The 26309-nt window shown below is 43.7% G+C and overlaps 1 protein-coding gene across 2 annotated transcripts in view; it reads right to left on the bottom strand.

The window, feature by feature from the left end:
- The window catches only part of MMEL1 (membrane metalloendopeptidase like 1), a 592089-nt gene that overhangs the window by 9547 nt on the left and 556233 nt on the right, over window positions 1–26309 (bottom strand). For both annotated transcript variants that reach the window (XM_077250438.1, XM_077250437.1), the window contains exons 20-22: window positions 21819–21884; window positions 21194–21289; window positions 6120–6196 (exon numbers count right to left, since the gene is read on the bottom strand). In XM_077250438.1, the coding sequence (XP_077106553.1) occupies window positions 6120–6196; window positions 21194–21289; window positions 21819–21884 (239 nt within the window). The remainder of the gene's footprint in view (window positions 1–6119; window positions 6197–21193; window positions 21290–21818; window positions 21885–26309) is intronic.

Here is a 26309-nt window from a genome sequence, read left to right as displayed (position 1 = left end):
AGTAGAGGTGTATTGTCAGAAATTTCGGAAGTGGTCGGTGCTTACTCAATGGAATGAGTGTGCTCTGGCTGCAAATTTCAGAAAAGGTCTTTCTGAAGCCATTAAAGATGTCATGGTGGGGTTCCCCACGCCTGTTAGTCTGAATGATTCCATGACTTTGGCCGTTCAGATTGATCGGCGTTTGCGGGAGCGCAAACCAGCGCACCATTTGGCAGTGTTTTCTGAGCAGAGACCTGAATCTATGCAATGTGATAGAATTCTGACCAGAAATGAACGGCAAAATTATAGACGTCAAAATGGGTTGTGTTTTTACTGTGGTGACTCTACTCATGTTATCTCAGCATGATCTAAACGCACAAAAAAGATCGATAAATCTGTCACCATCGGTACTTTACAGCCTAAGTTCATTTTGTCTGTTACCTTGATTTGTTCCCTGTCTTCCTACCCGGTTATGGCTTTTGTGGACTCGGGTGCTGCCCTGAGTCTAATGGATTTGTCATTTGCCAAGCGCTGTGGTTTTGTCTTGGAGCCATTAAAATTCCCTATTCCACTGAGGGGAATTGATGCTACACCATTGGCCAAGAATAAACCTCAGTACTGGACTCAGGTGACCATGTGCATGACTCCTGTGCATCAGGAGGTAATTCGCTTTCTTGTGTTGCATAATTTGCATGATGTCATAGTTTTGGGTCTGCCATGGTTACAGACTCATAATCCAGTACTGGATTGGAAAGCAATGTCTTTGTTAAGTTGGGGTTGCCAGGGTATTCATGATGATGCTCCTTTGGTGTCTATAGCTTCTTCCACTCCTTCTGAAGTCCCTGCGTTTTTGTCAGACTACCAGGATGTCTTTGTTGAGCCCAAACTCAGTTCCCTACCTCCTCATAGGGATTGTGATTGTGCTATAAATTTGATTCCTGGTAGTAAGTTCCCTAAGGGACAACTTTTTAATTTGTCTGTGCCTGAACATGCTGCTATGCGGAGTTATATAAAGGAGTCTCTTGAGAAGGGATTAATTCGCCCGTCCTCTTCTCCTCTTGGTGTGGGGTTCTTTTTTGTGGCTAAGAAGGATGGTTCGCTGAGACCTTGTATTGATTATCGCCTTCTAAATAAAATCACGGTCAAATTTCAGTATCCTTTGCCTTTGTTGTCTGATTTGTTTGCCCGCATTAGGGGTTCTAGTTGGTTCACCAAGATAGATCTTCGTGGTGCGTATAACCTTGTGCGTATTAAGCAGGGCGATGAATGGAAAACAGCATTTAATACGCCTGAAGGCCATTTCGAGTACTTGGTGATGCCTTTTGGACTCTCTAATGCTCCTTCTGAGTTTCAATCATTTATGCATGACATCTTCCGTGAATATCTGGATAAGTTCATGATTGTGTATCTGGATGATATTTTGTTTTTTTCTGATGATTGGGAGTCCCATGTGAAACATGTCAGGATGGTATTTCAGGTCCTGCGGGCTAATGCCTTATTTGTGAAGGGCTCAAAATGTCTTTTTGGAGTCCAGAAGGTTTCTTTTTTGGGTTTCATTTTTTCTCCTTCTGCTATTGAGATGGACCCAGATAAGGTCAAGGCTATTCATGACTGGACTCAGCCTACATCTGTTAAGAGTCTTCAGAAGTTCTTGGGTTTTGCTAATTTTTACCGTCGCATCATCGACAATTTTTCTGGTGTTGTTAAACCTTTGACGGATTTGACCAAGAAGGGTTCTGATGTGGCTAATTGGTCTCCTGCGGCTGTGGAGGCCTTTCAGGAGCTGAAGCGCCGGTTTTCTTCTGCTCCAGTTTTGTGTCAGCCAGATGTCTCTCTTCCCTTCCAGGTCGAGGTGGATGCTTCGGAGATTGGAGCAGGAGCTGTTTTGTCGCAGAGAAACTCTGATGGCTCTGTGATGAGGCCATGTGCTTTCTTTTCAAGAAAGTTTTCGCCTGCCGAGCGGAATTATGATGTTGGTAATCGGGAGTTGTTGGCAATGAAGTGGGCATTTGAGGAATGGAGACATTGGCTCGAGGGAGCTAAGCATCGTGTGGTGGTCTTGACTGATCACAAGAATCTGATTTATCTTGAGTCTGCCAAGCGCCTGAATCCTAGACAGGCTCGTTGGTCGTTGTTTTTCTCTCGCTTCAACTTTGTGGTCTCGTACCTGCCTGGTTCGAAGAATGTGAAGGCTGATGCTCTTTCTAGGAGTTTTGTGCCTGACTCCCCTGGTGATTCTGAGCTGGCTGGTATTCTTAGAGAAGGGGTGATTGTGTCTGCTTTTTCCCCAGATTTGCGACGTGTGCTGCAGGAGTTTCAGGCAGACAGACCTGATCGGTGCCCACCGGGGAGACTGTTTGTCCCAGATAGATGGACCGGCAGAGTTATCTCCGAGGTTCATTCCTCAGTGTTGGCAGGTCATCCTGGAATTTTTGGTACCAGAGAGTTGGTGGCCAGGTCCTTTTGGTGGCCTTCTTTGTCGCGGGATGTGCTTTCCTTTGTGCAGTCCTGTGGGGTTTGTGCTCGGGCTAAGCCTTGCTGTTCTCGTGCCAGTGGGTTGCTTTTGCCCTTGCCTGTTCCTAAGAGGCCTTGGACTCACATTTCCATGGATTTTATTTCGGACCTTCCTGTCTCTCAGAGAATGAATGTCATCTGGGTTGTTTGTGATCGTTTCTCTAAAATGGTCCATTTGGTGCCCTTGCCTAAGTTGCCTTCATCTTCTGATTTGGTTCCGCTGTTTTTTCAGAGTGTGGTTCGTTTGCATGGGATTCCTGAAAACATTGTGTCTGACAGAGGATCCCAGTTTGTGTCCAGGTTTTGGCGGACCTTTTGTGCTAAGATGGGCATTGATTTGTCTTTCTCGTCAGCCTTCCATCCTCAGACGAATGGCCAAACTGAGCGAACTAATCAGACCTTGGAGACCTATTTGAGATGTTTTGTTTCTGCTGATCAGGATGATTGGGTGACCTTTTTGCCATTGGCCGAGTTTGCCCTTAACAATCGGGCTAGTTCTGCTACTTTGGTTTCGCCTTTTTTTTGTAATTCTGGTTTTCATCCTCGTTTTTCCTCGGGTCAGGTGGAGTCTTCTGACTACCCTGGGGTGGATTCTGTGGTGGATAGGTTGCAGCGGATTTGGAACCATGTGGTGGACAACTTGAAGTTGTCACAAGAGAAGGCTCAACGCTTTGCCAACCGCCGTCGCTGTGTGGGTCCCCGACTTTGTATTGGGGATTTGGTGTGGTTGTCTTCTCGTTTTGTCCCGATGAAGGTTTCTTCTCCTAAGTTCAAGCCTCGGTTCATCGGTCCTTATAAGATTTTGGAAGTTATTAACCCTGTGTCATTTCGTTTGGACCTCCCAGTATCGTTTGCCATTCATAATGTGTTCCATAGGTCATTGTTGCGGAGGTATGTGGTGCCTGTGGTTCCTTCGGTTGAGCCTCCTGCCCCGGTGCTGGTTGAGGGAGAATTGGAATACGTGGTGGAGAGGATCTTGGATACTCGTATTTCAAGATGGAGGCTTCAGTATTTGGTTAAGTGGAAGGGCTATGGCCAGGAAGATAATTCCTGGGTTGTCGCCTCTGATGTTCATGCGGCCAATCTGGTTCGTGCCTTCCATGTAGCTCATCCTGATCGCCCTGGGGGTTTTGATGAGGGTTCGGTGACCCCTCCTCAAGGGGGGGGGGTACTGTTGTGAACTCTGTTAGCAGGCTCCCTCTTGTGGTCACAACTGGTACTGTGTGAGTGTTGTCTTTGGGCTCCCTCTGGTGGTTTTGTTTGTTCTCCTGCAGGTTTGTGGCTGGATCAGCTGCCTCGTTAACCACCAGTGAGGTTTTCTGTTTAGCTCAGCTGCAACTTCACTTGTTGCCTGCTGTCAATGTGTTCAGACCTATTCTGATTTCATCTGACTGCGTTTGGTCTCAGTCTTTCCAAGACAAGCTAAGTTTTGCTTTTCCGTTTCTTACTCATCAGTTATCAATATGTGTTCTGTGTATGATGAGTTTAATCCAGCTCGCTAACATGTGATTTTCTGCTTGCTGGTAGCTCTGGGGTTCAGACTTGCTCCCCTCACACCGTTAGTTGGTGTGAGGGACTTGCGCATTGTCTGAGTGGATTTTTAGAGGGTTTTTTACTGACCGCATAGATCCCTTTCTATTTTCTGCTATCTAGTATTAGCGGGCCTCCTTTGCTAAATCTGATTCATCTCTGTGTTTGTACTTTCCCCTTAACTCACCGTTATTATCTGTGGGGGGCTTTTTATATCTTTGGGGTCATTTCCCTGAGGCAAGGAAGGTCTTGCTTTCTCTCTAGGAGTAGTCAGTTTCTCAGGCCGTGACGAGACGTCTAGGATTTTAGGAACGTTCCACGGCTACCTATAGTTGTGTGTGGTTAGGATCAGGTATGCGGTCAGTCCAGTTACCACCTCCCAGAGCTGGTCTATTGTTTAGTACTTAGCTGGTCTGGTTTTCGGATCCTCTGCCACTGGGATAATAACAGCTTCCCTATACCGCCAGCACACCGCGATCATGTTTGATCGCAGTGTGCCGGGGGTTAATGTGCCGGGGGCGGTCCGTGACCGCTCCTGGCACATAGCGCCGGATGTCAGCTGCGATAGGCAGCTGACACCCGGCCGCGATCGGCCGCGCTCCCCCCGTGAGCATGGCCGATTGCGCTGGACGTACTATTCCGTCCTTGGGAAGTAGGGCCCACCCCACATGGACGGAATAGTACGTCCAATGACAGAAAGGGGTTAAAATTCATTGTGGTAATGTCTATAACCAAAATTAGAAAAAAGTTGTCTCTGTCCAAATATATATGGACCTAACTGTGTATATATATATATATATATATATATATATATATATATATATATATATATTTTTTTTTTTTTTTTTTTTTCGAATTTTGACAGATTTGATCATCAGTGCTCACTATCAATTGCCCTTCACACCGCCGTAGTGCTTCTCAGGACCCCTGGTTGTCTCCTCACTTTCGCTTCTGGTGGGAATGGCACATGACCACTGCAGCCTTGGCTGCAAGAGTGATTACTGTCTGGTTAGTGATTACTGTCTCGTTGCAGAGGTCATGATCTGTCCTGCAGAATGAGGAAGCAAGGAGACCAGTGCACAGCTATGGAGAAGTGTGAGAGATTGGTACTTGAGTGAAGTTTTTTAATATTTTTTATGATACGAAGCATGGTTTTAAAGGGAAAAAGAGATGACAACTCCTTTAGGGCAAATCTTTCTAATTAAAACATTTTATCGACTCACTTCTAAAGATGTTGCTATGAGAGCCAACAAGAGGGAATGTAATTGTAATGGAAGTAAAAGTTCATTATTTAAGCCTACTCCGCTAATGTAAAAAAGAAAAGGCGAGATGTAAAAAACAGAGGATAGTGAATAGGAACAAAATGGAAAGGTTGGGAAAGAAGAAGTATATATAGAGATGCTAAACAAAGAGTCATTGAACAGGGATAATAGCAGAAAATGGGGAAGAAAGAGAGGGATAGTAAATAGGGGAATAGAAGTAGACAAACAATAGAAAATGCGTAAGTAAGGCAAAGAAAAAGTGGATGAGATGGAATAGAAGCAAGATGAAAACAAATAAATAGTGGAAAAAGAGATTTAAGAAAAAGCAACAATTAAGGGGTAGAAGAAGTAATGAAAGAAAAGAAGAGGGATCTGAAGGAAAAGAATAATAAGCTGTAGAATAATATTTAATGCAGACATAAAAAGATATACCCAAGACAAAAGCAAACCAGGTGATAAAAGGTAAAGAGTAGACTGTATGGAGAAGACAAATCAGAAGACTATATGGAAATAAAGAAGAAAATGTAAAAGAAGGAGAAGAAAAATAAGCAAAAGTATAAGCAGAGGAAAAGAATGAGGCAAATTAATATGAAGAAGAAAGGAAAATAGAAAAGAGAAAGACGAAAAAGTAGAAGGTAGGAGAGAACTGAAAGAAAAACCACCAGAAAAGGGACAACAATAAAGAACAATACAAAAATCTTAAGTAGAAGGAAACAAAGAGGAAAAAGAAACAAAAGACAGATGGTAGGATGGAGGAATAAAATAGATGGCTGTGATATACATGGGCACTTACCAAACAAATTTAAAATCAGTGAGAGTAAGAAAATAACTCACCTGTACTTAAATGGACTGTGTACATCTGTCTTTATCGAGTGCCTGGCATACTCTGGTCGGTAAGATCCGCACCATACCTGTGTGCACAAGACATTTTACAGGAGACCAAGTTATATCCAATTACTACAGAAGTTACTAAATTACTACACTGCAAAGTAATATGCAATAAATATTAAAACCCAATTATGCAAAAACTACTGCCAATTAATATAAATTTAGTAGCTATGCTCCATATTATAGAAAAATTACTGCCTAGTAATATGGAACAAGTGACAATACCCCATATAATGCCAACAATATTTCTAAGTAATACAGTCATGGCAGAAAGTGTTGACACACTTGAAAATGTTCCAGAAAATGTGAAAAAGTAGTATTCAACTCCCTGCAGATTTAGCAGGTTTAATAAGATGCAAATAAGTTAGAGCCTTCAAACTTCAAACAAGAGCAGGATTTATTAACAGATGCATAAATCTTACAAACCAAAAAGTTTTGTTGCTCAGTTAAATTTTTATAAATTTTAAACATAAAAGTGTGGGTCAATAATTATTCAACCCCTAGGTTTAATATTTTGTGGAATAACCTTTGTTTGCAATTACAGCTAATAATCGTCTTTTAAAAGACCTGATCAGGCCGGCACAGGTCTCTGGAGTTATCTTGGCCCACTCCTCCATGCAGATCTTCTCCAAGTTATCTAGGTTCTTTGGGTGAGCTCCTTCCACAAGTTTTCAATTGGATTAAGGTCAGGAGACTGACTAGGCCACTGCAACACCTTGATTTTTTGCCTCTTGAACCAGGCCTTGGTTTTCTTGGCTGTGTGCTTTGGGTCGTTGTCTTGTTGGAAGATGAAATGACGACCCATCTTAAGATCCTTGATGGAGGAGCGGAGGTTCTTGGCCAAAATTTCCAGGTAGGCCGTGCTATCCATCTTTCCATGGATGCGGACCAGATGACCAGGCCCCTTGGCTGAGAAACAGCCGCACAGCATGATGCTGCCACCACCATGCTTGACTGTAGGGATGGTATTCTTGGGGTCGTATGCAGTGCCATCCAGTCTCCAAACGTCACGTGTGTGGTTGGCACCAAAGATCTCGATCTTGGTTTCATCAGACCAGAGAACCTTGAACCAGTCAGTCTCAGAGTCCTCCAAGTGATCATGAGCAAACTGTAGACGAGCCTTGACATGATGCTTTGAAAGTAAAGGTACCTTACGGGCTCGTCTGGAACGGAGACCATTGCGGTGGAGTACGTTACTTATGGTATTGACTGAAACCAATGTCCCCACTGCCATGAGATCTTCCCAGAGCTCCTTCCTTGTTGTCCTTGGGTTAGCCTTGACTCTTCGGACAAGCCTGGCCTCGGCACGGGAGGAAACTTTCAAAGGCTGTCCAGGCCGTGGAAGGCTAACAGCAGTTCCATAAGCCTTCCACTTCCGGATGATGCTCCCAACAGTGGAGACAGGTAGGCCCAACTCCTTGGAAAGGATTTTGTACCCCTTGCCAGCCTTGTGACCCTCCATGATCTTGTCTCTGATGGCCTTGGAATGCTCCTTTGTCTTTCCCATGTTGACCATGCATGAGTGCTGTTCACAAGTTTGGGGAGGGTCTTAAATAGTCAGAAAAGGCTGGAAAAAGAGATAATTAATCCAAACATGTGAAGCTCATTGTTCTTTGTGCCTGAACTACTTCTTAATACTTTAGGGGAACCAAACAGAATTCTGGTGGGTTGAGGGGTTGAATAATAAATGACCCTCTGAAAAGACTTTTCACAATTTAAAAAAAAAAAATAAACAAAGAAATAACATTATTTTTTGCTGCAGTGCATTTCACATTTCCAGGCTGATCTGCAGTCCAAATGTCACAATGCCAAGTTAATTCCAAATGTGTAAACCTGCTAAATCTGCAGGGGGTTGAATACTACTTGTAGGCACTGTACATGTTTATTTCCTTTGGGTGTATTGGAAGACCACAAAAAAAGAGAAAAAAAAAATTGGACATAATTTCACACAAAACCCCAAAAATGGCCCTGACAAAATTGTTGGCACCTTTCCAAAATTGTGGATAAACAACTTTGTTTAAAGCATTTGATGCTCGTTCAATCTCACCTGTAGCAAATAACAGATGTGGACAATATGAAAATCACACCTGAAACCAGATAAAAAGGGGAGAAGTTGACTAAATCTTTGCATTCTGTGTCTGTGGGTGCCACACTAAGCATAGAGAACAGAAAGAGAAAAATAGAACTGTCTGAGGACTTGAGAACCAAAATTGTTGAAAAATATCAACAATTTCAAGGTTGTAAGTCTATCTAAGGACATATGATATTCCTTTGTCCACGGTGTGCAACATTATCAAGACATTTGCAATCCATGGCACTGTAGCTAATCTATCTGGACGTGGACGGCAGAGAAAAGTCAATGAAAGGTTGCAACACTGGGTAGTCTGGCTGGTGTAAAAGCAGCTCCAATCAAGTTCCAAAGAAACTCAAGTTGTCCTGAAGGTTCAGGATCAGTGTCAGTGCAAACTATCCGTTGACGATTGAATGAAATGAAATGCTATGAGAGGAGACCCTGGAGGATCCCACTGCTGACACAGAGACATAAAAAAGACTAGACTGCAGTTCGCCAAAATGTACATGAGCAAACCAAAATCCTTTTGGGAAAGTGTCTGATGGACAGATGAGACCAAGATAGAGTTTATTTGGTAAAGCACATCATTCTACTGAAAATACAATGAGGCCTATAAAGAAAAGAACACAGTACCTACAGTCAAATGTGGTGGAGGTTCAAAGATGTTTTGGGGTTGCTTTACTGCCACTGGCACAGGGTACCTTGACTGTGTGCAAGACATCTTGAAATCTGAAGATTACCAAAGGATTTTGGGCTGCAATGTATTGTCCAGGGTAAGAAAGCTGACCACACTAGGTTATGGGATTTCCAGCAGGACAATGACCCCAAGTATACTTCAAGAAGCACTCAAAAATGGATGGAAACAAATCACTGGGGAACAGTTCTGACATGGCTAGCAATGAGTCCGGATCTAAATTCCATCGAACACCTACAGAGACATCTTAAAATTGCTATTGGGAGAAGGCACACTTCAAATGTGAGAGACCTGGAGCAGTTTGCAAATGAAGAATTATCCAAAATTCCAGTTGAAAGGTGTAAGTAGCTTGTTGATGGTTATAGGAAGCAAATGATTGCAGTTATTTATTGCATAGGGGATGCAACCAAATATTAACCCCTTCATCACCTTAGGATTTTCCATTTTTGCGTTTTCGTTGTTTGTTTCCCTTCTTCACAGAGCCATAACTTTGTATTATTTTTCTATCAATATGGCCATGTGAGGGCTTGTTTATTGCGCGAAGCGTAGTACTTTTGAATGACACCAATGATTTTACTATATAGTGTACTGGAAAATGGGAAAAAAATTCCAAGTGCAGTGAAATTGCAAAAAAAAGTGTAATTCCACAAATGTTCTTTGCTTTTTGTTCACTAAATGCTAAAAATGACCTTTCATTAGGCTTCTCCAGGTCATTGAGTTTGAAGAGACCAGACATGTATAGGCTCTTTTTTATTTATCGTAAGTGGTGAAAGAAAAATCCAAAGTTTGTGGAAAGAAAAAAAAAGGTTCAATTTTCCGAGACCGGTAGTGCCTCCATTTTCTGTAAACTGGGACTGTGGGAGGGCTTATTTTTTTGCGTGCCAAGCTGGCATTTTTTATTTTGGGGTAGATACAATGTTTTGATCACCTGTTATTGCATTTTATTGCAATGTTGCGGCGACCAAAAAAATGTAATTCTGATGTTTTGATTTTTTTTCTCGTTACGCCATTTACTGATTGGATTAATGCTGTGAAAATGAAGTCCTTTATTCAACCGTGATAGGTATTTGCAAAGTTCATGGGAGAACAGGTGCAAGAGGAATGCGGGGAAGAGGATGAAATCAGCTGTCATGTTCCAGAAAACATGCAAGCTCAGTGCCGAATTCCGCATGAAACAGGGAGGCGACCTATGACCTACCTATAGGTCATAAAGGAGTTAAGTTGAGGGTGCCAACAAGTTTATCGGGCACATTTTTGGGGTTTTGTATGAAACTATGTCCAATTTGCCTTTTTTTGAGTTTTTTTGTGTTGTTCCAATGCACACAAAGGAAATAAACATCTGCAAACAAAACATGTTTAATTCTAATAATTTTTTGTGAGAAGTACTTCATTATCTGGAGCAATTTCAAGCATGCCAACACTTTCGGCCAGGACTCTATAAGTAACAAAACCGTACATTAATTTCATCAGTACTGCCCAGTAATATGGAGTAAGCAATACAATACCCTATACTATACCTATGGTACTACGTTGTAATATTAGGTGTTCATAACTAGTGTTGAGCATTCCGATACCGCAAGTATCGGGTATCGGCCGATACTTGCGGGTATCGGAATTCCGATACCGAGATCCGATACTTTTGTGGTATCGGGTATCGGTATCGAAACAACATTAATGTGTAAAATAAAGAATTAAAATAAAAAATATTGCTATACTCACCTCTCCGACGCAGCCTGGACCTCACTGAGGGAACCGGCAGCGTTCTTTGCTTAAAATGCGCGCTTTTCCTTCCTTCCGTGACGTCATGGCTTGTGATTGGTCGCGTGCCGCCCATGTGGCCGCGACGCGACCAATCACAGCAAGCCGTGACGTAATTTTCAGGTCCTTCTAGGCATTCAGTATTTTAAAATTACGTTCCGGCTTTGTGATTGGTCGCGTCGCGGTCACATGGGCGACGCGACCAATCACAAGCCGTGACATCACGGGAGGCAGGAAACGCGCGCATTTTTAAAATTACGTCGTGGATTGTGATTGGTTGCGTGCCGCCCATGTGACCGCGACGCGACCAATCACAGCAAGCCGTGACGTAATTTCAGGTCCTGAATGCAGAAATAGGCATCAGGACCTGAAATTACGTCACGGCTTGCTGTGATTGGTCGCGTCGCGGTCACATGGGCGGCACGCAACCAATCACAACCCGTGACGTAATTTTAAAAATGCGCGCGTCTCCTGCCTCCCGTGACATCACGGCTTGTGATTGGTCGCGTCGCCCATGTGACCGCGATGCGACCAATCACAAAGCCGGAACGTAATTTTAAAATACTGAATGCCTAGAAGGACCTGAAAATTACGTCACGGCTTGCTGTGATTGGTCGCATCGCGGCCACATGGGCGGCACGCGACCAATCACAAGCCGTGACGTCACGGAAGGAAGGAAAAGCGCGCATTTTAAGCAAAGAACGCTGCCGGTTCCCTCGGTGAGGTCCAGGCTGCGTCGGAGAGGTGAGTATAGCAATATTTTTTATTTTAATTCTTTATTTTACACATTAATATGGTTCCCAGGGCCTGAAGGAGAGTTTCCTCTCCTTCAGACCCTGGGAACCATCAGGGATACCGTCCGATACTTGAGTCCCATTGACTTGTATTGGTATCGGGTATCGGTATCGGATTAGATCCGATACTTTGCCGGTATCGGCCGATACTTTCCGATACCGATACTTTCAAGTATCGGACGGTATCGCTCAACACTATTCATAACCCATTAACCCATATTATAGCAGCAGTACTGCCTTAGTGATATTGAAAAAAAATATAATCAATAGTAGAATAATAGTGCAGTCAAGTAATATAGAACATTGGTATAATATACATGTATTCAATGTGTGTATAAACAATATTTATATTTAGGGATTCAACTCATTTGTAGCGGTCACACAGGCATGCAGTTTCTAGTCCAAACAGGATGGTTTATTAATGCCGTAAACTTCCAGCAGAAAGTAATAACAAAACAAAGAGTTCAGAGTCAATACAGCAGTATTAGAAACAGAGCGGTTCAGATGCTCCAGTATTCAAAGCCCAAAACTTGGCCTCTTGCAGTGTCTAAGCAACTTACACAGGTCGTTCACCTTGCATACCTAGACCCAAATACCGAGTATTTACAACTATACTCCCTGACAAGGAATAAACAGCTCAGCTGCCCTTTAAAACCAGCTGCACCTCCTAGATTGGAGGGTGAGAACGTCATCTCAGCTAATCATTCTTAACAAATCTGGACCCACATATTGGTCCTATTAACCTTCCCAGCATCTTCTATCCAGGATTCTGCCAGGTGCTTTTCTACAATATACAGTGGGGAAAATAAGTATTTGATACACTGCTGATTTTGCAAGTTTTCTCACTACAAAGAATGGAGAGGTCTGTCATTTTTATTGTAGGCACACTTCAACTGTGAGAGACAAAATCTTAAAACAATGCATAAAATCAGATTGTATGATTCTTACATAATTAATGTGCATTTCATAGAAGGAAAAAAGTATTTGATACAATAGAAAAACAGAACAAAGTTTGGTACAGAAACCTTTGTTTGCAATTACAGTGGTCGGTTGTTTGCTGTAATTCTTGACATAGTTTGCACATGTAACACCCCAGGTAACTGGTTGTTACAGTGGCATTGCTTTCCTCACAGGGAGAATGATGTCATGCTTGGAAGCGAGGAAGGATCCCTTTAACAGGTATTCAACACCTACAACACCATTCTGACTCCAGGCAAGAAGGGGGAGCTCAACACCCGACTTCAGGGGAGCTGCTCTCTCTGGTTGGGAGGAGGAGTCAGTTGCTAGGCAGTTGCTAGGCAGTTGAAGAGAGTTAGGCAGTTGGTGAGAGGAGAGCGATGAGTGAGGAAGGAAAGCTGGGGCCATGCAGACAAGTGATTCTGCAGCTCTTTGGAAGGAAAAAGAGAGCAGAGCAACTTGTAAAGAGACTGAAAGGAGGAAGGAGGAAAGGTGAAGTGAGGAGCTGGAGAGAGAAGTTATGACTGAACTTCATCCATGCTGAGCGCATATAGCGGTAGCCGGAAGACCAAGGTTGTGGGGGTAACTTCATGCCCCATGGTAGAAACCAGCAGACAGTTAGATTTCAAGTTACCTGTCCACCATTAACACCTGAGAACACAATAACAGATAGAGCCCGGGTCGTGATAGAGATCCAATAAAAAGGCTCGAGTTACCTGTCGTACTGGTTAGTGTCCTTTGTAAAGGGGGACAGAGAAAACGTGAGAACCTTGTGTGAGGCCTAAGGCAGCAAGGGACTACAACAACACAAAACTAGAAGGAAGGCTTCCAACTCCACCTGGTTAGTGGGATTCCTGAGATGCTTCCAAGCCAGCCAGACCACCACCAGCACATGTGATCCAGTACCCTGGACTGTGGCTGCCTAAATCATACGGTAAAGAGACTGCAACCCTGTGTCCTCCGTTTCTTACTACACCACCTACCTCCATCTTCATCTATTACATCGGGAGCCCTGGGGACCCAGCTTCACCTGTGGGAAGCCATACCATCCCAGCTGCCATAACATCACCCCAGTGGCCCCCTTTAAGCAGTGTCGGTCACCCTTGACCGAATACCACATGTGGCATCACAAACTTTTATTATTCAGCTAACCCCTTTAAAGACCATCCCTTTAACATGGCGCCCAGGGCCACGGACTAGGTCACTGCAGCTGTGACACATCCCTTTAAGGACCGGACCCAGTACCGAGTGCCCCACGGCCCTGGCGGACATTCCACACACACTGCAGCAGGGATTTTGTCCAATTCCTCCATACAGATCATTTCCATATTTCAGGGCTGTCATTGGGCAACATTGAGTTTCAGCTCAGTCCAAAGATTTTCTATTGTGTTCAGGCCTGGAGATGGGCTCAGCCACTTTAGGACTGTTAAATGCTTCTGACAGAGCCACTCTTTAGTTGCCCTGGCTGTGTGTTTTGGGTCACTAATATGCTAAAAAACCCAGCCACGACCCATCTTCAATGCTCTTAGTGAGGGAAGGAGGTTGTTGGCCCAAATCTCACAATATATGTATGACTCCATTCATCCTCCCTTCAATATGTTGCATTTGTCCTGTCCCCTTTGCAGAACAGCACCTCCAAAGTATGATGTTCCCCCACCATGTTTCATGATTTGTGACAGTGTTCTTGGGGTTGTACTCATCCTCCTTCTTCCTCCAAACACGGAAAATGGAGTTGATACCAGTTTTGGTCTCATCTGACCATATGACCTTCTCCCATGCCTCCTCTGGATCATCCTGTACTGGCTTGAGCATGGGAACCTCGCGTGCCCTACAGGATTTTAATCCAAGACAGAGTAGAATGTTACTAATGATAATGTGTGAGACTGTAGTTCCTGCTCTCTTTAGGTCATTGACCAGGTCCTCCCATGTAGTTCTGTGCTGATACCTGACCTTTCTCAAAATCATCCTCAGCCCATGAGGCGAGATCTTACATGGAGCCCCAGGCCAAGGAAGATTGATAGTCATCTTCTGTTTCTTTCATTTTTTAATAATTGTGCCAACAGTTGTTGCCTTCTCACCAAGCTGCTTGCCTATTGTCCTGTAGCACCTGCCAGCCTTGTATAGGTATACAATTTTGTCCATTGTGTCCTTAGACAACTCTTTTGGTCTTGGCCATGGTGGAGAGGTTGGAGCATGATTGATTAAGTGTGTGGACAGATGTTTTCTATACAGGTAACATGTTCAAACAGGTGCAATTAATACAGGTAATGAGTGCAGAGCATGAGGGCTTCTTAAAAAAAAAAAAAAAACAGGTCTGTGAAAGATAGAATTCTTGCTGGTTGGTAGGTGATCAAATAATTGTTTCATGCAATAAAATCCAATTTAATTAATTAAAAATTATAAGATGTGATTTTCTCTTTTTTTTATTTTTAGATTCTGTCTCTCACAAGTGAAGTGTAAGTATGATAAAAATTACAGACCTCTACATTCTTGGGTGGAAAAAGTTGCAAAAACGGCAGTGTATCAAATACCTATTTTCCTCACTGTATATATAACAATTACCTACATTTATCCAACAATACTGAGCATAACATGAAAAAAGTAACAATATCTGAAATTCTACTAATAGCTTTCATTTATAATATGGAAAAAAGTATCTAAAACCCATTTTAGACCAACACTACTGCCTAGCAATATGGAATAACAAGCTATCATCCATATTATAGTAACAGTACTGCCTGGTGATATGGAATAGGCATCAATAACCCATGTTATACTTGTTATGATCCTTAGTGGCTGAGGATCACAGAATGGACTAGCTAAGTTACTGAACATAGAACAAGCTCTAGGGAGGTGGTAACTGGACTGACCGCAACCTGATCCTAACAAACACACTAAAGGCAGCCGATGAACGTGCCTAAATTCCTGGACGTCTCGACGCAACCTGAGAAACTTGCTACCCCTATAGAGAAAATAAGACCTCACTTGCCTCAGAGAAATGACCCCAAAGATATAGGAAGCCCCCAACAAATAATAACGGTGAGGTAAGGGGAAAATACAAAACGTAGAAATGAAAACAGATTCAGCAAATGAGGCCCACTAATACTAGATAGCAGAAGACAGGCAGGGAACTGTGCGGTCAGTAAAAAACAGTATACAAAATATCCACGCTGAGAATTCAAGAACCCCCAATCCAACTAACGGTGTGAGGGGAGAAACTCAGCCCCCTAGAGCTACCAGCAAGCAAGGAAATCACATATTAGCAAGCTGGACAAGGACAAGTAAATAACCCTAAAACATATTGAACATTGATGAGCAAAAAATAACCAAACAGAAAACTTAGCTTCTCTAGAAGAGACTGATAGCGAAGTAATTCAGGAGAGATCAAAATAGCACTGAATACATCGACAGCAGGCAAACACTGAAAGTCCAGGTGAGCTAAATAGGAAACCAGCTAACAGATAACGAGACAGCTGATCCAGCCTCAGACCTGCAGAATGACACAAAGAGCCACCAGAGGGAGCCCAAAGACAGCACTCACACAGTACCACTTGTTACCACAAGAGGGAGCCCAAAAACAGAGTTCACAACAGTACCCCCCCTTTGAGGAGGGGTCACCGAACCCTCATCAAAACCCCCAGGGCGATCAGGATGAGCCACATGGAAGGCATGAACCAAATCGGCCGCATGAACATCAGAGGCGACAACCCAGGAATTATCCTCCTGACCATAGCCCTTCCACTTAACCAAATACTGAAGCCTCCGTCTAGAAATACGAGAATCCAAGATCTTCTCCACCACGTACTCCAATTCGCCCTCAACCAGCAGCGGGGCAGGGGGCTCAACAGAAGGAACCACAGGCACCACATACCTCCGCAACAAAGACCTATGGAACACGTTATGAATGGCAAACGACGCTGGGAGGTCCAAACGAAATGACACCGGGTTAAGGATTTCCAAAATCTTATAAGGACCGATGAAGCGAGGCTTGAATTTAGGAGAGGAGACCTTCATAGGAACATACCGAGAAGACAGCCATACCAAATCCCCAACACGAAGTCGGGGACCCACACCGCGACGGCGGTTGGCAAAGCGCTGAGCCTTCTCCTGTGACAACTTCAAATTGTCCACCACATGGTTCCAAATCAGCTGCAACCTATCCACCACAGAATCCACCCCAGGACAGTCAGAAGGCTCAACCTGACCCGAGGAAAAACGAAGATGAAAATCAGAATTGCAGAAAAACGGCGAAACCAAAGTAGCAGAACTAGCCCGATTATTAAGGGCAAACTCGGCCAATGGCAAAAAAGTCACCCAATCATCCTGATCAGCAGAAACAAAACATCTCAAATAAGTTTCCAAGGTCTGATTAGTTCGCTCGGTTTGGCCATTCGTCTGAGGATGGAAGGCCGACAAAAAAGACAAATCAATGCCCATCTTAGCACAAAAGATCCGCCAAAATCTGGACACAAACTGGGATCCTCTGTCAGACACAATATTTTCAAGGATGCCGTGCAAGCGAACCACATTCTGAAAAAATAGAGGAACCAAATCGGAGGAGGAAGGCAACTTAGGCAAGGGCACCAAATGGACCATTTTGGAAAAACGATCACACACCACCCAGATGACAGACATTCTCTGAGAGACTGGAAGATCCGAAATAAAATCCATGGAAATGTGCGTCCAAGGCCTCTTCAGGACAGGCAAAGGCAAAAGCAAACCGCTGGCACGAGAACAGCAAGGCTTAGCCCGAGCACAAATCCCACAGGACTGCACAAAGGAACGCACATTCCGCAACAAGGAAGGCCACCAGAAGGACCTAGCCACCAAATCTCTGGTACCAAAAATCCCAGGATGGCCTGCCAACACCGAAGAATGAACCTCGGAAATAACTCTGCTGGTCCATCTATCTGGGACAAACAGTCTCTCTGATGGGCAACGGTCAGGTCTATCCGCCTGAAATTTCTGCAGCACTCGTCGCAATCTGGGGAAATGGCAGACAAAATCACTCCCTCTCTGAGGATACCAGCCGGCTCTGAAACTCCCGGAGAGTCAGGCACAAAACTCCTAGAAAGAGCATCAGCCTTCACGTTTTTCGAACCAGGCAGGTACGAGACCACAAAATCGAAACGGGAGAAAAACAACGACCAACAAGCCTGTCTAGGATTCAGCCGCTTGGCAGACTCGGGATAAATCAGATTTTTGTAATCAGTCAAGACCACCACACGATGCTTAGCTCCCTCGAGCCAATGTCGCCACTCCTCAAATGCCCACTTCATAGTCAACAACTCCCGATTACCAACATCATAATTCCGCTCGGCAGATGAGAACTTTCTTGAAAAGAAAGCACAAGGTTTCATCACAGAGCAATCAGAGCTTCTCTGTGACAAAACAGCCCCTGCTCCAATCTCAGAAGCATCAACCTCGACCTGAAAAGGAAGAGAGACATCAGGCTGATACAAAACTGGAGCCGAAGAAAACCGGCGCTTCAGCTCCCGAAAGGCTTCCACGGCCGCAGGAGACCAATTAGTCACATCAGAACCCTTCTTGGTCAAATCCGTCAAGGGTTTAACCACACCAGAAAAATTAGCAATGAAGCGACGGTAAAAATTAGCAAAACCCAAGAACTTCTGAAGACTCTTAACAGATGTAGGCTGAGTCCAGTCATGAATAGCCTGGAACTTGACTGGGTCCATCTCAATAGTAGAAGGAGAAAAAATAAAACCCAAAAAGGAAACCTTCTGTACTCCGAAGAGACATTTTGAGCCCTTCACAAATAAGGCATTAGCACGCAGGACCTGAAATACCATCCTGACCTGCTTCACATGGGACTCCCAGTCTTCAGAAAAGACCAAAATGTCATCCAGATACACAATCATAAATTTATCCAGATATTCTCGGAAGATGTCATGCATGAAGGACTGGAACACAGAAGGAGCATTAGAGAGTCCAAAAGGCATCACCAAGTACTCAAAATGGCCTTCGGGCGTATTAAATGCTGTTTTCCATTCATCCCCCTGCTTAATACGCACAAGGTTATACGCACCACGAAGATCTATCTTGGTGAACCAACTGGACCCCTTAATCCAAGCAAACAGATCAGATAATAATGGCAAAGGATACTGAAATTTGACCGTGATTTTATTTAGAAGACGATAATCTATACAAGGTCTCAAAGAACCATCCTTTTTGGCCACAAAAAAGAATCCTGCACCAAGAGGGGAGGAGGACGGGCGAATATGTCCCTTCTCTAAAGACTCCTTTATATAACTCCGCATCACGGCATGTTCTGGCACAGACAAATTAAAAAGTCGTCCCTTAGGGAACTTACTACCAGGAATCAAATTTATAGCACAATCACAATCCCTGTGAGGAGGCAGGGCACCGGATCTGGGCTCATCAAATACATCCTGGTAGTCTGACAAAAACTCAGGGACCTCAGAAGGAGTGGAAGAAGCAATAGACACCAAAGGAGCATCGCCATGAATCCCCTGGCAACCCCAACTTGAAACAGACATAGCTTTCCAATCCAGAACTGGATTATGGGCCTGCAGCCATGGCAGACCCAAAACGACAACATCATGCAAATTATGCAGCACAAGAAAGCGAATTACCTCCTGATGTACAGGAGTCATGCACATGGTCACTTGAGTCCAATACTGAGGCTTATTCTCAGCCAAAGGTGTAGCATCCCTCAGTGGAATAGGGAATTCCAAAGGCTCCAGAACAAAACCACAGCGCCTGGCAAACGACAAATCCATCAGGTTCAGGGCAGCACCTGAATCCACAAAAGCCATAACCGAGTAGGATGAGAAAGAACAAATTAAAGTAACAGACAAAATTAATTTAGGCTGTATAGTACCAACGGTGACAGATTTAGCGATTTTTTTTTACGCGCTTAGAGCATGCTGAGATAACATGAGTTGAATCACCACAGTAAAAGCACAACCCATTTTGACGTCTATGATTTTGCCGCTCAATTCTGGTCAGAATTCGGTCACATTGCATAGACTCAGGTCTCTGTTCAGAAAACACCGCCAGATGGTGCGCAGATTTGCGCTCCCGCAAACGCCGATCAATCTGAATGGCCAAAGCCATTGAGTCATTCAGACTTGCAGGCGTGGGGAACCCCACCATAACAATTCTTAATGGCTTCAGAAAGACCTTCTCTGAAATTTGCAGCCAGGGCACACTCATTCCATTGAGTAAGCACCGACCATTTCCGAAATTTTTGACAATACACCTCAGCTTCATCCTGGCCCTGAGAGAGAGCCAGCAAGGCCTTTTCTGCCTGGTTCTCAAGATTAGGTTCCTCATAAAGCATTCCAAGCGCCAGAAAAAACGCATCCACATTCAGCAATGCAGGATCTCCTGGCGCCAGAGAGAAAGCCCAATCTTGAGGGTCGCCACGTAACAGGGAGATAACAATTCTAACTTGCTGAGCGGAATCACCAGAGGAACGAGGTCTCAAAGAAAGAAATAATTTACAATTATTCTTAAAATTCAGAAACCTAGATCTATCTCCAGAAAACAACTCAGGATTAGGTACTTTTGGCTCAGACATATGACTGTGAACAACAAAATCCTGAATGCTTTGCACCCTTGCAGCAAGACGATCCACACTAGAAGTCAGACTCTGAATATCCATGTCTGCAGCTGAACTCAAAGCCACCCAGAGATTAAGGGGATGAGAGAAGCTGGACAGACTGCAGCAAAGGGAGAGGAAAAAAAAAATTGTACTCAGGACTTCTCTTATCCCACTTCTGCGATGCATTAAACACTTTTTGGCCTGCTGTACTGTTATGATCCTTAGTGGCTGAGGGTCACAGAATGGACTAGGTAAGTTACTGAACATAGAACAAGCTCTAGGGAGGTGGTAACTGGACTGACCGCAGCCTGATCCTAACAAACACACTAAAGGCAGCCGGTGAACGTGCCTAAATTCCTGGATGTCTCGACGCAGCCTGAGAAACTTGCTACCCCTATAGAGAAAATAAGACCTCACTTGCCTCAGAGAAATGACCCCAAAGATATAGGAAGCCCCCAACAAATAATAACGGTGAGGTAAGGGGAAAATACAAAACGTAGAAATGAAAACAGATTCAGCAAATGAGGCCCATTAATACTAGATAGCAGAAGACAGGCAGGGAACTGTGCGGTCAGTAAAAAACCCTATACAAAATATCCACGCTGAGAATTCAAGAACCCCCACACCAACTAACGGTGTGAGGGGAGAAACTCAGCCCCCTAGAGCTACCAGCAAGCAAGGAAATCACATATTAGCAAGCTGGACAAGGACAAGTAAATAACCCTAAAACATATTGAACACTGATGAGCAAAAAATAACCAAACAGAAAACTTAGCTTCTCTAGAAGAGACTGATAGCGAAGGAATTCAGGAGAGATCAAAATAGCACTGAATACATCGACAGCAAACACTGAAAGTCCAGGTGAGCTAAATAGGAAACCAGCTAACAGATAACGAGACAGCTGATCCAGCCTCAGACCTGCAGAATGACACAAAGAGCCACCAGAGGGAGCCCAAAGACAGCACTCACACAGTACCACTTGTGACCACAAGAGGGAGCCCAAAAACAGAGTTCACAACATATACTAACAGCACTTTCTAGTAATATGAAATAAGTATCTCTAACCAGCACTGTGCTAACAGTACTATTTTACTAAATGATAATATCTATAACCTATGTTATATGAACAGTACTGCAAAAAGTTTATGTAAAGATCACCTGTGCAAAGTTCAGGAAAAAGAGCTGCTTGTGCGTCAGGTCCAGTCCGGGGAGCCTGGGTTCTTTGCCGTGTCTCTCCACCCATTTCAGATATGCCTATAAGTCAACCATGAAGATGTAATCATCTGCACCATTGTCATCAAATCTAAGAGACTCTATAACCGGGGTCATCTATGGCCAACCCATCAGTAGACATTTATGCTTTTGGTGAGTAGTTGTATTGTATTTAGAGTAATATTTAGAGCAGTAATTCTCGGGAGTGCAATGGACCTAAGTTTTATTTTGTATTGGGGCCCAGGAGCTTCAAGTAATACTTCTACACTATATACTTAAGTCCTTAATATACAAAGGAAACTCTTGCTGGAGATCAATATTAAATAAAAAATAAAAAAAGACCAGTATACAGAGATCCGAACTCGCCAGCTGCATGATTAGGCTGACGCTGTAACTAACCCATCATGAAAAATTGCAGATTTGACCACATTAAATAGTGAGTCGCTTCATAAAAACCATGAAGAACATTAATTATTGTGACATTTCAATGTCAGAACTTTGTAATCCTCCATCCATTTCCACCGGCAATAACATGGTTGAAGAAAAAAAAAAACACGTCATCATGGTTTACCTTGTAAGCCTGTCGGACTCCGCCATTATCTGCAATATTTTCTCCTAGGGTAATGACACCACTTACCTAAAAAATAAGAAATCATGAATTTATATAATTTATGGCTTCTAAAAAGACTTGCCATCTTTCTAAAATCACACATTATATTTATTCCTCAATAAAAGATTTCTTGTCAACGGATCAGTAAACAGGCAAGGCAAAGACTTTCCCTTTCAATACCCAACTCTTGGTTTTGTTGCTCTGGATTAGTTTCATACATGACTAAGGAATAAATCACACTAATATATTAATTTTTTTAAGAAATATGATTAAAAATAGTATTTTATTTAAATTTTAACCCATTTAATCTTTGCCTCTTTTACCTTTCCTCCTTCTTTCGTTTTTCCCTTTTATGACATGTATTATTGTCTAGTGTTGTACACTATATGTGAATGATAATATATACTGGAAGTTTCAATGCTATCTGTTAATCTTTTTAGTTCCAGGTCGATTACCTTAAATGCAAAAACATCTGAGATCACCTTCATATTCTCTACTTATAGCACATGCTCCAGTGGGATAACTTTGTCAATAAATACTATAGAAAAGTACCCGACCACCTTGCACTATTGATTTAGTGTTATATTGCAAAGTTACATATTATATAATTACATGGTTACATAGGTTGTAAAAATACTAAGGTCTATTGAGTTCATCCTTTCTCAACCAGTTAGGCATTCTCTATCACTAGATTATTTACAGTTCACAATGCTATTTGTTGTGGGGAAAGCATCCAGACCATTTTTTAAAGCTGTTATAGTGTCTGCCATTACTACCGCTTGTGGTCAGCATTCCACAGTCTAACTGCTGTAACTGTAAAGAACCCTTTCTTATGTAGCTGCCGGGATCACCTTTCTTCCATCTCTAATGAGTGCCCCCTTGTCCTTAGTATTGTCCTTAGAAGGAATAAGTCATGTGCCAGTGATCTGTACTGATCACACATATATTTATACATGTAAATGAAATCTCCTCTGAGGCATTTTTTTCTAAGCTAAAGAAGCCCAACTTTTCCAACCTCTCATCGTATGAGAGGCCTCCATCCCTTGTAATAATCTAGTTGCAGCCTTTCAACTGACTCAAACTGAATATCGTTTTTAAAATGTGTAGCCCAAAACTGGATCCCTGTCATGATCTCCATGGCCAGAGAACTAGCATAAGCCTCTATAGGAACAAGCTCTTGGAAGATGTAACTGTACTGACCATGAACTAAACCTACCGCATCATCTAGAAGTAGCCAGGTAGCATGTCCTACTTTTTATCCCTATATGCCCAGCGCCGGCCGGAGAACTAAATAATGCTAGCAGAGGGAAATATAAGACCTGACTCACCTCTAGAGAAATGCCCAAAAGGAGACAGAAGCCCCCCACATATATTGGCGGTGATATGAGATGAAACAACAAACGCAGCAGGAAAATAGTTTTAGCAAATTTGAGGTCCGCTTTCTAGATAGCAGAAGACAGAAAGCATACTTTCATGGTCAGTAGAAAACCCTAACAAAACACATCCAGAAATTACTTTAGGACTCTGGCATTAACTCATAATACCAGAGTGGCAATTCCTGATCAACAAGAGCTTTCCAGACACAGTAACGAAACTGCAGCTGTGAACTGGAACCAAAATACAAAAACAAAACATGGACGAATGTCCAACTTATCTAGTAGATGTCTGGGAGCAGGAACAAGCACAGAGAGGCTTCTGATAACATTGTTGACCGGCAAGCATCTAACAGAGAAGCCAGGTTATATAGCGACACCCAGATCTAATCAGAACAGGTGAACAGGGAAGATGATGTCACAAGTTCAATTCCACCAGTAGCCACCGGGGGAGCCCAGAATCCAAATTCACAACAGTACCCCCCCCTCAAGGAGGGGGCACCGAACCCTCACCAGAACCACCAGGGCGATCAGGATGGGCCCTATGAAAGGCACGAACCAGATCAGAGGCATGAACATCAGATGCAGTGACCCAAGAATTATCCTCCTGGCCGTATCCCTTCCACTTGACCAGATACTGGAGTCTCCGTCTGGAAACACGGGAGTCTAGGATTTTTTCCACAACGTACTCCAACTCACCCTCAACCAACACCGGAGCAGGAGGCTCAACAGAAGGCACAACCGGTGCCTCATACCTGCGCAATAACGACCGATGAAAAACGTTATGAATAGAAAAGGATGCAGGGAGGTCCAAACGGAAGGAAACAGGGTTAAGAATCTCCAATATTTTATACGGACCGATGAACCGAGGCTTAAACTTAGGAGATGAGACCCTCATAGGGACAAAACGAGAAGACAACCACACCAAATCTCCAACACAAAGCCGAGGACCAACACGACGGTGACGGTTGGCAAAAAGCTGAGTCTTCTCCTGGGACAACTTTAAATTGTCCATCACCTGCCCCCAGATATGATGCAATCTCTCCACCACCGCATCCACTCCAGGACAATCCGAGGATTCCATCTGACCGGAGGAAAATCGAGGATGGAACCCCGAATTACAGAAAAACGGGGAAACCAAGGTGGCAGAGCTGGCCCGATTATTGAGGGCGAACTCCGCCAATGGCAAAAAAGCAACCCAATCATCCTGGTCAGCAGACACAAAACACCTCAGATATGTCTCCAGGGTCTGATTAGTCCGCTCGGTCTGGCCATTAGTCTGAGGGTGAAAAGCAGACGAAAAAGACAAATCTATGCCCATCCTAGCACAAAATGCCCGCCAAAATCTAGACACAAATTGGGTTCCTCTGTCAGAAACGATATTCTCAGGAATACCATGCAAACGAACAACATTTTGAAAAAACAGGGGCACCAACTCGGAAGAAGAAGGCAATTTGGGCAGGGGAACCAAATGAACCATCTTAGAAAAACGGTCACACACCACCCAGATGGCAGACATCTTCTGAGAAACAGGCAGATCTGAAATAAAATCCATCGAGATGTGTGTCCAAGGCCTCTTAGGAATAGGCAAGGGCAACAATAATCCACTAGCCCGAGAACAACAAGGCTTGGCCCGAGCACAAACGTCACAAGACTGCACAAAGCCTCGCACATCTCGTGACAGGGAAGGCCACCAGAAGGATCTTGCCACCAAATCCCTGGTACCAAAAATTCCAGGATGACCTGCCAACGCAGAAGAATGCACCTCAGAGATGACTTTACTGGTCCAATCATCAGGAACAAACAGCCTATCAGGCGGACAACGATCCGGTCTATCCGCCTGAAACTCCTGCAAGGCCCGCCGCAGGTCTGGAGAAACAGCTGACAAGATAACTCCCTCCTTAAGAATACCTGTGGGGTCAGAGTTGCCAGGTGAATCAGGCTCAAAACTCCTAGAAAGGGCATCCGCCTTAACATTCTTAGAACCTGGTAGGTACGATACCACAAAATTAAACCGAGAAAAAAATAATGACCAGCGCGCCTGTCTAGGATTCAGGCGCCTGGCGGTCTCAAGATAAATCAAATTTTTGTGGTCAGTCAATACCACCACCTGATGTCTGGCCCCCTCGAGCCAATGGCGCCACTCCTCAAACGCCCACTTCATGGCCAAAAGCTCCCGATTCCCAACATCATAATTCCGCTCAGCGGGCGAAAATTTACGGGAAAAGAAGGCACAAGGCCTCATCACGGCGCAGTCAGAACTTTTCTGCGACAACACTGCCCCAGCTCCGATCTCAGAAGCGTCGACCTCAACCTGAAAAGGAAGAGTCACATCAGGCTGACGCAACACAGGGGCAGAAGAAAAACGGCGCTTAAGCTCCTGAAAGGCCTCCACAGCATCAGGGGACCAATTAGCAACATCAGCACCCTGTCTAGTCAAATCAGTCAATGGCTTAACGACATCCGAAAAACCAGAAATAAATCGACGATAAAAGTTGGCAAAGCCCAAAAATTTCTGAAGACTTTTAAGAGAAGAGGGCTGCGTCCAATCACAAATAGCTTGAACCTTGACAGGATCCATCTCAATGGAAGAGGGAGAAAAAATATATCCCAAAAAGGAAATTCTCTGAACCCCAAAAACGCACTTAGAACCCTTGACACACAGAGAATTAGACCGCAAAACCTGAAAAACCCTCTTAACTTGCCGGACATGAGAGTCCCAGTCATCCGAAAAAATCAGAATATCATCCAGATACACTATCATAAATTTATCCAAAAAATCGCGGAAAATATCATGCATAAAGGACTGGAAGACTGAAGGGGCATTAGAAAGACCAAAAGGCATCACCAAATACTCAAAGTGGCCCTCGGGCGTATTAAATGCGGTTTTCCACTCATCCCCCTGCCTGATCCGCACCAAATTATACGCCCCACGGAGATCAATCTTAGAGAACCACTTGGCCCCCTTTATGCGAGCAAACAAATCAGTCAGCAACGGCAATGGGTATTGATATTTAACCGTGATTTTATTCAAAAGCCGATAATCAATACATGGTCTCAAAGAGCCGTCTTTTTTTGA

This window comes from Ranitomeya variabilis, chromosome 4 (assembly GCF_051348905.1).
Source record: "Ranitomeya variabilis isolate aRanVar5 chromosome 4, aRanVar5.hap1, whole genome shotgun sequence".
In the NCBI taxonomy this organism is placed as follows: Eukaryota; Metazoa; Chordata; class Amphibia; order Anura; family Dendrobatidae; genus Ranitomeya; species Ranitomeya variabilis.
The sequence above is the reverse complement of the archived record's forward strand: the minus strand, read 5'-3'. Positions and strand labels throughout refer to the sequence as shown.